Source organism: Nanorana parkeri, unplaced genomic scaffold (genome assembly GCF_000935625.1).
Source record: "Nanorana parkeri isolate BGI_ZX_2015 unplaced genomic scaffold, ASM93562v1 scaffold677, whole genome shotgun sequence".
NCBI lineage: Eukaryota > Metazoa > Chordata > Amphibia > Anura > Dicroglossidae > Nanorana > Nanorana parkeri.
The window spans coordinates 279228-291037 of record NW_017306945.1 but is presented as its reverse complement, the minus strand read 5'-3'; the positions used below and the strand labels follow the sequence as shown (position 1 = coordinate 291037).

At 40.8% G+C, this 11810-nt stretch overlaps 1 protein-coding gene across 2 annotated transcripts in view; it reads left to right on the top strand.

Annotated features, from left to right (window-relative positions):
• Nucleotides 1-11810, top strand: part of GPATCH11 (G-patch domain containing 11) — a 50413-nt gene that overhangs the window by 23142 nt on the left and 15461 nt on the right. For both annotated transcript variants that reach the window (XM_018563575.1, XM_018563574.1), the window contains one exon: nt 6363-6483. In XM_018563575.1, coding sequence (XP_018419077.1) covers nt 6363-6483 — 121 coding nt within the window. The remainder of the gene's footprint in view (nt 1-6362; nt 6484-11810) is intronic.

Below are 11810 nucleotides of genomic sequence, written 5' to 3'. Positions count from 1 at the left end.
AAGTGCAGGCTTACCTGAGCAGTCTTCCAGCAACTTGCTTCTGAGATCGGGCCTGTCTATCGGCGGCTGTCATCCCCCCACGCCCTCTCCTCCTTACTTCTTCTCCCCGCGTCCCTGTGCCGATCGTGAGGCAGGGAGGAGTGCGGCGTGGATACAGGTGGGTCTGGCAGCGGCGAGCGTGAGGTGGGGAGGAGGTGCGGCGTGGAGCCGTGAACAGTGCCAACTAATCGGAAGCCAATTAATCGACGATTGAAAACATTGACAACTTTTTCAATCGATTATAATCGATTTAGTCAATTCGTTGTTGCAGGCCTAGACCTGATACAGCCATGATGAACAGTAAATGTCCTTGGAATGATTAAAGAGCTCAGTAGCTAAAACTGAAATTTACACTCACTATTGAATGAGTCACAGCAATGATTCTTCCCTTTCATATATTCCCTTAGTCCCTGTCAATTGTCAAAGCCTCTATTGACCACTGAAGTTTTCATATTTGACATCTAAATGTAGCAGCATTAGCATAAGGATGGTAGGGCCCAATCTAAACTTGTAGAGAAAGTAAGGCCACATGTACAGCCTGTTCCTGTATGCCTGCTTTTGTGTTTACAGTACAGAAGGCCTAGTGTCCTTCAAGTACATGATAAAATAATGCTTGAATAGGACACATTCAACAAATCTCTTCTGACAGATACACTAGTAACTACATGAGAACCAACTGGAGCCCAGCACTGCATTAAGCTAACATACCTCAATGTGACAAGCTGCTGGCAGATATGACAGTGCAGGCAGCTAGCTTTGCCTACACATACCCTACACATACGCACTTCCAAATGTGGGGCAGTTTTGCATTCTGGAGCTTGCCTATTCCCACTTTGCCCCATACCATTCTATTAGCCTGGCCTATTATTGTGGAAGGCTGCCTTGGGGGGCCAAAAGGAATATGTGGGACCCAGAAAGGGTGGGCAAGCTTCAGCACAGGTAACGATGCCATAGCTTTGCTCAATCATTTTTATATTGTGCACACATGGGCAATGTCAAATATCTTTGAATGAAAGGCTTTTAACCTCTTGCCGTCCGCCCGTAGTAAAAAAACGGACGGATGGCACTGCTGCATTTGCATTTTTTTCTGCTCTCCCCCCTTTTTTTTTTTTTTTTTTTTTTTTTTTTTTAAATCTTTTGCAAAGTTGGCAATTTGCATCACATTTCCTTTAGAACCTTAGTGCTATGCAGTTAGTTTAGTTTATGCAAAAGTTCCCAAGGCTAGAAATTTGAGCAAGTTTTGTTATGATAGAAAAACATTTCTCAAATAGCAGAAATAATTTTTTCCTGGACAATTTAGCCATACTTTGTACTTTATGTGAAGCAATGTACATTCAAGATTTTGATGAAAGGGCATTTTACTGTAATTTTGAGTAGTTAGAAAGGTACATTTCTGCAATCATCATGAAATAACCTTTGCCTTCTGCAGCTAATGGTGCTAAAACCCAAGAATCAGGCTTCAAGGCTTGTTTTATAGATCAGATGAAGGCTATACTTCTTAGAGCCACATATGCTACTCAGATTATACTATTCATTATATAGGCTTCTATATTAAATTACTAAAACATTAACCCTTTCGCTGCCAAGCAAATTTTTCATACGTTTGAAGAATTTACTAATGATCGCCAAAACAATGTGTTTTCTAAAAGCGTTGGACCTGTGGAATACAATTTTATAGTGGTCCAGATTTTGTATGTTTCACCATATTTGTCAATATCATTATAAAATCTATGTTTTCAGTAAATAATACTTTTTTTGTGCACACAAATACAACATAGTGTCATTTTTTACATATATTGGAAGGTGTGGACTCTTCTGTTAATAAATACCCAATATACCTAGCCTCAAAATCACAAGCACTTATGAAAATAGGAGTTATACCTACATACTGGCTCTAAACTGTTCTTTTGTGTGTGGGGTGCCTAAAATGTGTTGTATAACACATGTATTCTGTACGTGTTTAAACTGCATACATGTGTCTGTGATTTTGGAGATGGGGAGGAAACCTTTACTTTTTTATTTTTTAACTACATTTTACTTTTTTATTGTGCTTTATTGCTATCATAAGGGGGCTGACATACCCCCTATGTGATGGAACATTGGCAGGTGACAGGTTATCTTGATAGAGACATTGAGGGCTAGGGGGCCAGCCTATGTAGATTATAGATAAAAGCCTCCCATCTGCATCTTAGCCAGCAAGTGCTGCTGGGATTCTGAAACTCTGAGCCTGGGGAATGCCTAAATCCGATAGCATCTGTGTTCCTATAAGACAGAAGAGATCAATTAATGCAACTTCCACAGTCTTTTAGCTCAGTTTAAGTCTCCCTGTAGTGGTCCCAGGCTCAGAGTAGCAAGATGAGAACTAGGAGGAGGGAGTTTGGTCCTTTTTGCTGGGATGTAGAAGTGGGGGTTAATTTTTACTAAATGACAGAAATCCAGTTTTTAAATTGTAATGTAAACAAGAAGGAAAATACGTGTGCTAAAATATAGTGCACAGCAGTTTTTTTTCCTGCCAATCCTAATTGTGCTAGGAAAGAAGAATAACGGCTGCTATGCCCATTGTGACCGCTAAGTAAAATCACTTGGGTGCATATAGAATGGGAAATATGGGTGTCCTAGGTTCAGATTATATAGCGTATCCTGTGACAAGTTTCTTTTGTGACATCCGAAGGTTACCTGTGTCATCAGGTGGGGTTAGTGTCTCAATTGCCACATGATGCCATTGTGCGGAGGGATTTTCCAAAATTCTGGAAACACTGGGATGGTATCTCTCTCTCTATCTCTCTCTATCTCTCTCTATCTCTCTCTATCTATCTCTCTCTAATCTTGTGCCGCTGTATAATGCACTATTGCTGGCATTTGTTGTATTCCTCTATAACTGGTCAGTGGTATTCTGCATTGCGCCGTATAATCATTATACAGCGTAATGCAGAATGGCACCAGCTATAGAGGACTACAAATCACAGCAATAGTACATTCTAGTATAATGTACTATTGCTGCGATTTGCTGTATTCCTCTATAGCTGCTGGTATTCTGCATTGCGACACTGTATAATGTCCTATATTGCACACCCCACTTTTGTTTTTTACTTCCACCGCGCCAAGCTTGCTCCTGTGATGGATTACAATCTCAATACAAACTAGTAGTCATCACTGGAGCCTTTTAAAAAAAAATTTTTATCCGATTAATCGGCTAACTGATTATGAAAATAAGCTGCAGCCCTAAAAGTGGCTCAATTGCGTACCTCGGGGATCATCCTCAAACAGATGGATTGGTTGAAAGGTTCAACAAAACCTTAAAGGGTTTCTAAACCCTCTGTTTTTTTTGGCCTATATCTACTGCTAGCAAGCAATAGATAAATGCAAAAAGTTTTTTTTTTTAAAAACAATGCTTTAACAGCGGTTTAAACTTACCCCATTTCCGCTGCGCGCTCCCGCCCGAGAATCCGAAACTGCTCGGGTGGCCGCAAAGCATCCTGGGGCGGGCGCATGCGCAGTTCGGATTTCCAGCAAGGAAGACTACAGAGGTGGATATACTTATCCTGAGTACCGGAGTCCGTCACAATACTCGCCTGACTTCTCCAAAGACTTTGTAGTACAGACTGATGCGTTGGATGTAGGATTGGGAGTGTTGTCTTTGAAAAGGTGAAGAACACCCGGTCATTTACCTTAGCAGTAAATTGAACTCTCATGAGTTCAACTCTCCCACAACGGAATGTTTAGCTGTGAAGTGGACTCTGGATTCCTTGAGGTACTATCTGCTAGGTAGACATTTTGACCTAATAACTGATCATGTTCCCTTTTTAAAGTGGATGGCCCAAAACAAGGAGACCAATAGATGGGTTAATCGGTTCCTGGCCCTGCAGGAATTCAGCTTTACTGTACAGCATCGACCCGGTGTACAGATGGGGAATGTGGACGCTTTATCTCGGGTTCATGGTTGCCTGGCTACTTGTGTTCCAACCCCAAGGAGAGAGAGAGAGATATCACAGCAGGCAACTAAAATTGCCTGGGTGCAGTCAGTATGGCAAATGTGTGTCCCAGGTTCCGGTTATATACTGATCTCTTCCACTAGAGGGAGTGCTGGGGGTGCTTGAATGGTAGAGGTAATGAGCCCAGCTGAAGAAAGCCAGCTCATTAGGCCTCTATGAACTTCCAGACTGCTTGGAGATTGGCTCCACCCTGGAACCCAGTTTTGTGCCTGAATAGACTGGGGAGCTTCTGTACCCACCTGTGTGGTGAAAAAGAAAAAAAAAAAAACTAGTGTGGTGAGCCTGTGTGGCAGATTGTTCACTAGGAAGATAGGTGCTAGGGGCAGCACAAGGTTGCGCCTAGTTGATAGTAAGGGAAACTCTGTGTGTAGTAAGTTGCCAAGAGGCAAGGTTTTATTTTCGTGGGTTTTTTTTTATTTGTTATGTTTTGCTTGTGTATGTAAATAAACTGCACGTGTGTTGTTACGTAAAGAAATGGTTGTTGCTGTGACTATTTTCTGTGTAGTGAATTCATCCAGGGAGTCGCACACACCTGCTGCCGAGCTAACACCCTCACACCATATATTTTAATATAAGCTAGCAGCCATGAGCTTGATTGATCCCTTTGATTGCCATGACATTTAGTATGTGTCCATGGCAGTCAAAGGGTCAAAACCATTTTGGTGCGTTAAAGGGTAAATCCAGTTTCTCGCAAAACGTGAGAACATTAATTTACCCAGAGCACTGTGACCGTGTACAGCTGAAATATATGAATAGTGGTGGCGGAATGCTTTGGGTAAGTTACTTTCTCACATTTTGTTAGAAAATAGAATGACCTTTTACAGTAAACCTGTCACACACCTGGGCTGTCCGCAAAAGCTGCATGTTACTCCAGAGATGTACACAACTAAGGTATGCAGATCTCAAATTTTCCTTTAAAAAAATGACCGTGTCCAAAACTCTCTTCTTTAGCTCTATGGTTTTATTTTGATGTGCTGCAACATTGACCAGTAGAAAGGACTGGCCAGGCTGAGGTTTTAAATTAAAGTCAAGATTTGCATATGAATTCCACTGTTTTTATATTTCTGCCTTTACTAAACATTTTTTCATACGGTTTTTACTTACTGTAACCTCTCCTTGTGCATTTGTCCATGAGATCAGTGTACGTTTTTGCCATGTGATCCCGATAAAGCCACTTCATGTTTCTATCTATTGTATACTATTTTTCTGACATTTCTTTTTTAATGCTTTTTTTTCCGTATTTTATTTTTTTTGTTTTGTAAAATGTTTGTTTATATATGCTGGATTAGTGCAAACAAAATACTTGTGGATCATGACAAATATCTAGTGTTTTACCGAGAAATGCATGTATATTAACCCCTTCGTGATGGGAGACGTACACTGTACGTCCAGCCACAAAGGGACCAAATGACTTGTCACGTACACTGTACGTGACGAGTTATTTGCTTCTTTAGAGGGCTGTTATAAACTTTTTTTTCCTCTTTTTTTATATTTTATTTGTCCTAAGTGAGGCGTTGGACACACATATGTGATATAAATATGTAGCCCTATCTGTCCTCTAAAAAACAATATATAATATGTGTGGGTGCACTTTGTAAGAAAGTATATTACTGACGTGGAAGAATCACACAGCAAAAATGTCAAAAGTGTGTCAGTCATTTACGAACAGAAACTAAAAACAAGCTCAGTCATGAAGGGGTTAAACATGCCAAATCAAGCCATACCTGTAAAATAAATATATGTTTACCTCTCCTGCTTCCTGTGTTGCTAAACATTTCTCCAATTCTGAGAAATCTCTGCTAAAGTCCTCTGAGAAACTGACACTTCGGGAGTGTTGAGCGCCATGTTCTCCCCTAACGCTTACTGGTTCCTCCTGCTATGCTCCATGTCACTGATGTATCCTGTAAATCATAGAGGTCAGCAGGAGGAACAAGTGAGAGCTACAGGGGAACAGATTAATTCAGCAGATTAATTCTCAGGATAAGAACAGTGTTGAGCAGCACAGGCAGCAGGAGAGGTACGTAAATGTATACTGTCCTATCTTTTTTACAGGTATGTCTTGTTTTGTCATTTTTAAAATAGGGACAGGGACACTTTATACCAAATATTGTTGTCATCCACCCTCCCACTGGATACTTTGTAAGAGCAAATCGAGAATTCAGCATGGACCTGTTAATCCTACTGCATAGCATAAGTATAGTCCAAATTGCTTTGTGTGTGTGCGCTTGCTGTGTAACAATTGCTGGTAATTTCTAGCCAGTCAACACGGAAAATGTAATATCGACTTTTGTGGGGGGTTTTCATTTTTTTTTTTTATTTTATTTAATGCAGGACGTAGTGGTATTGGCCATGAAGAAATGAAGAAAAGAAAAGCCGAGGAAAATCTAGAGAACTACAGACAAAAGGTCCATTTGCGGAAGCAAACAGAAGAACGAGCAGCTGATGATTTCAGGTAGTGTTGGTTGTCTAGAAATACTTAAGTAGCTTTGTACATACTTGGGTACCATATGTTTCTCCGTAAAAAGACTGCTACCTGTAGGCACTTGAAGGGAAGATGTTTTCTACAAAAGCCAGATACCTTCTGTCTTGTTTCTAGTGTGGCTTCCATAGTAGAAATGTATAGCCAGGGCCATATTTAAACCTTTTGTTGCCTTTTTCCTTTTAAATAGTTATGCTTATGCTTTTTTTTTTTTTTTTAAGCATTATTTTATATACAGAGCTCTCAAGGTCTATTATTATACAGCCGTCACAGAATTTGGAGGAGAATGCTATTTATTTGATCCATAGCGAGTCTTGCTACTTAATCCAACTCTTCCTGCTTTCTTTTCTACCATAGCCAAAACTATCTAAACACAGGTTTTTTTAGCGTAGTTTTGCTACCCTATGCACAGTCTGAAAATCACCTAGTGTTTAAATACTGTCCTTCATATAGCATTTACTTGCAACTGCTCACTTACATAGTATACACAGATCATGGAGGTCCTGTTAACTAACAGACTCACATTTGCAGAGATGTGGAGTAGCAGATGAGCTTTATCATCCAGGTCCAACTGAGTGTGGGTATGCTTCCATTAAAGAGAACTTGTCACAAAAAAGCTAAATTTTGAAGGAAACAATATTTTGCGTGCTGTAGTCACAGTGATCATTTAGTTATGCCACTTTCCACAATCAAGATTACAAAATATTTAGCTTGCATGCAATTCCTCAAGCCGAATCTTTTGCTATAGGAGGGGCAAGAAGAGGAAATATTTTGCCCTTGAGGGCACATGCATTTGTGTATTCCATAGGCTACTGTATGTGTTGGTTTTCTTCAATCCTCAAAAATTATGATGGTGACATACTTAGATCGAGAGAAGTTTAAATCAAAACTCAACCCAACACTAAGAAAATACTAAGAAAATAAATTTGTGTAAAAGATCTTCTTGCGCTAGTAACTTTGCTTGGGTACATGCACACTCAATCCAACACTACACTGTCTATTGAACTTTGCCCACATGAGCTTAGTAAGGTTTATGATTTAAAGTACAAACTCTGGAAAATGGCCACTTAGTACTGTGAATGTGTGTCGCAGGCCCATTTATTACTATGGGAAAGCTGTACTTCCATGGTCAAATAGGGCTATATATGGCACAGGTCTACACTTGGTTTCAGTGATAATTATAGCTTTTTACGTAAACTGACTTTTTACAGGTGAGTTAAATTGATTTTGCCGACAGCTTAGTATTCCCAATATACAGGTGACACATACACTGACCATCAATATATTAGGGACATTGGGTGTTCAGTGTAGAATCCCTTGCTTACATCAGTGGTCAATGCAAATGCCCCTGTTACGTTAGTGGTCAATGTGCCTGTTATCATGGTGGTCAGTCTAAATGTCCCTGTTATATTGGTGGTAAGTGTAGATGGGCCTGTTACATGGGTGGTCAGTGCAAATATCCTTTTTATTTATTTATTTCCAAACGTTTTATTATTTTTTTATATTGTTAACCTTACTGGTCTCTGGGAAATATCAGGGATCTAAATAGACCCCTGATATTTCCTTTTTTTAAATAGAAAAATAGTCCTCGATCTCTTTTTCTGCAGCCCCTGTTATAAATGAACAGGAATCCTCTACACTGAGTGTTTCTGTTCATTCATAACTTGTGGAGATAGTATGTTTACCGTGTCCACAATCATGAATGAACAGTAAGTGATGTAGAGCACTCCCTGTTCATAATTGAGGGCACTGTAAACATACTATGTCAATTATTTACAAGCAGTCTGCGATCAGCTGATCGCTGACTGCCTGTACCTGCTCTCCATCCTTAAGGTGCGGGGAGGAGAGCTCGGTCTATTTTGACAGCTGACCCCTCCCCCGCACCGCCGACTCAGCCTCTTGTGACAGCTCACAGCTGGCTCCTCCTCCACACTGCTCTCCATCTTGACCTGTCACAGGAAGCGTAGCGGTGCAGAGGAATGCTCAGCCTCCTGTGACGTCGCAGCTCGCATCGCTCTCCTCTCAGCCCCACTTGGCTGCCTGAACGTTTCTCTCCTCCCCGCTGGACACTGCCCTGTGTCGGAGAGGACATAGAACACGCCCAGCGGGGAGGAGAGAAACCATGGATGCACCGCAATTTTGCATGAAAGATGTTACTTTCTGCATTTTGTCAAATTTTTAGTCCAATTTACGGCCAATTTGTTTCGGTGGCCGAAAATTTGGTGCATCCCTACCTGTTACATTGGTGGTCAGGGTAAATGGCCCTGTTTATTTGTGGTCCGTGTTCTGTCTCAACCATGGATTTATGTATTTGCGTATACCTCCTGGGATTTAATCTGTCCAGCCAGTATGACAACCTACTGAGATGATGGTATCCACAGGCAGGGTCAACTCGCCAACGAGGCTCAGAGTATAATCCAATGTAAATTATTCAGGCTTGACAACGCAAAAGATGTGGTTCCTTGTCATTTATTGGAGGTGGAAATACATTTATTTCTAAAGCCTTGCAACTTGTGTAGACCCCTCTTAACATCGTGATGGAGAAGGTAAAAGAAGTGGGAAGGGGATGCTGGGAGTGTCTAACTAAGGGCTGTACCAAAATAGACAAAACAGTTGGTGTAAAATGTACCAATGTACCAAGACACAAATGCATGATAAGCAATAACAAACAGACTGCTTGTGGCAGCACAGTCTGTAGAACTCCTGGTTACAAGTTACTGGAGGTAAATACTAGCATTTTTCTGACCACTGATATCAGGGCATCACCTCACCCACCACTGACCATCAGTGTGGGGCATTTTTTTATGTTATCGGAAACCACTTACGCTGAGGCATTTTTCACTCCCACTGACAACAGGGCTCCCCCCACCAACACTGGGACATTTTTCCCCCCACTGACCAGCGATAGATGGATGGATGGATAGAGATGCATACTCCTGACCGGTGCATCTTGTACACTTTGTTGTACATTGCATAGTCCTAACTGCTACATTCATATACTCTGTGGAGGCCTGACTAAAGTGTTTATTGCTGTATAGTTTGTAACTATACTAATGAAGTTCATTACTAGGCTCAAAGTGTCAGCTCACTGTCCATATTCTGTTTGAGATATTTTTCCATTTTTCAGGAACCACTCGCAAGGAAAAATGAGACAGAAACTTAGCTTGACAAATGGTAGGCATGGATTCAATTGCTGAGCCAGCCTCGTGTCTATGGTGTTGGAGACCCTTTCATAACTAAAATGTGTGCAATCTGGCAGCCAAATGTTGTCATGGTTCCCCCAGTAACATTTTCATGACTGACCCTGTTCCCTGAGTTTTCCAAAGAATACAAAGACTGTGAACAGGTTATAAGCAAGCATAGACTCTATTTAAAGTGATATTAAAGCCAAAAGGTTTTTAAGCCATGTACAAATTCTGATTAAATCTTTTACAATGAATGCTGCTTCTTAATGTTTAAAAGTTTTAGCTTCCTGCAGAATCAGCTGGTCCCCTGAGCACAGCAGGACAAGTCACTCCCCTGCTCCCCAATCCTCTTTCCCCTCTTCCCCGTACCGTATTTTGTTGTAGTTTCACAAGTTCGCATTTTTGTTAACCGGGCCATGTTGGGTATCTATTTACTCATTATAACATCATCTTTTATATTTTACAAAAAAAAATTCTTACTACATTTTTGGGTTTGATCAAGAGTTGCTTTGTTTGATGGTTTTAAGTAATTTTCTGACCTAAAATGTGGAATAACATGTGTGCGAAAAACTCAAAAAAGGCCTTAGCTGCGAAAGGGTTAAGTAATGTAAAACGTTTCGTACTAGCAGAATGTTATCTTTTGGTGCTGTGACAATAGTGAAATTTCCCAGAATCCTTCCCTGACACCCTCCCCGAATACCTAAAGTACCTGGTTTCTCTTGTAGGGTGTTTTTTCATCATATATTTCGATTGATAATCTGGAAATGGCAAAGCCAGTATTATAGTGCCACTGGTGTCTTGTTGAATTGTCTCTTCAGAAAGGCGAACCAGAAAGCTCAATCTCGGTTAACAGCTAAGCACTAGTTGTTATTATAGGACTTGGTGAAGGAATAAGAAGCTCCCTGCCAAGACTGCAAACAGAAAACCCTTCCGCATGTGATTAAAAAAGCTATCATTTTTCACTTTGGGTTTGTTGTTTTTTTTGCTTTTTTCCTGCTTAGGTGTTTTGTGCCGGTAGCACTATTGGCTGAACATCACAGGGGCCTCAAAGTTGCAGACCTAAGATAATGTTACAAGTGGAGAGTATTGTAACTGAATAAAGGTTGTATTAATAAAAAGGGCATGTGATGTTTCTGTATTGCTTCAAGCTGAGGTTTAGTTGCAAACTTTTTTTTGTTATACAAGAGCATCCTGCTGGCTGATGGTTTCTGTAGAAATGTTGGACCCTCTTAAGAGTGGTGAACCTCTGGAGCTCTATGAGTTAAAGGAGAAGTGTAGGTAGAGTAAAATATGCTTTCCCCACTGCTTAAAACTGACGTGGGACACTGCAGCTGTCACACTCCAGCTCCATACTGAGAGATCATGTAACTGCTGATCACTCAGCTCATGGTCTCTTGTCCCTGCAGAGAGCAGTGGCTGTCAGTCACTGCTCCCAGTAGGTATTCACCCCTCCACTCTCTATTCATCCAGTGCTCACTGGAGTTAGACAGGGAAGGGAGGGGCGTGCACAGCTGGCTTAGGTAATGAAGGCATCAGGCAGCCAGGAGTGTAGGGCTGCAGCTAACGATTATTTTCATAATCGATTAGTTGGCCGATTTTTAAGTTCGATTAATCGGATTAAAAAAAAACTAGTTTCTATTGAGATTGTAGTCCATCACAGGAGCAAGCTTGGCACAGTGGAAGTAAAAAAAAAGTGTGGTGTGCAATATAGTACATTATACAGCGGCGCAATGCAGAATACCAGCAGCTATAGAGGAATGCAGCAATAGTACGTTATACTATAATGTACTATTGCTGGGATTTGTAGTCCTCTGTAGCTGGCGTTATTCTGCATTGCACTGTATATAATGTATTATTGCTGGGATCTGATGTATTCCTCTATAGCTGGCGTTATTCTGCATTGCGCTGTATATCATTTATTATCGCTGGGATTTGTAGTCCTCTACAGTGCGCTGTATAATGATAATACGGCGAAATGCAGTATACCACCAGCTATATAGGAATGCAACAAATGCCAGCAATAGTACAACATTATACAATAATGTACTATTGCTGGGATTTGTAGTCCTCTGTAAATGCTGGTATTCTGCATTGCGCTGTATAATGATTATACTG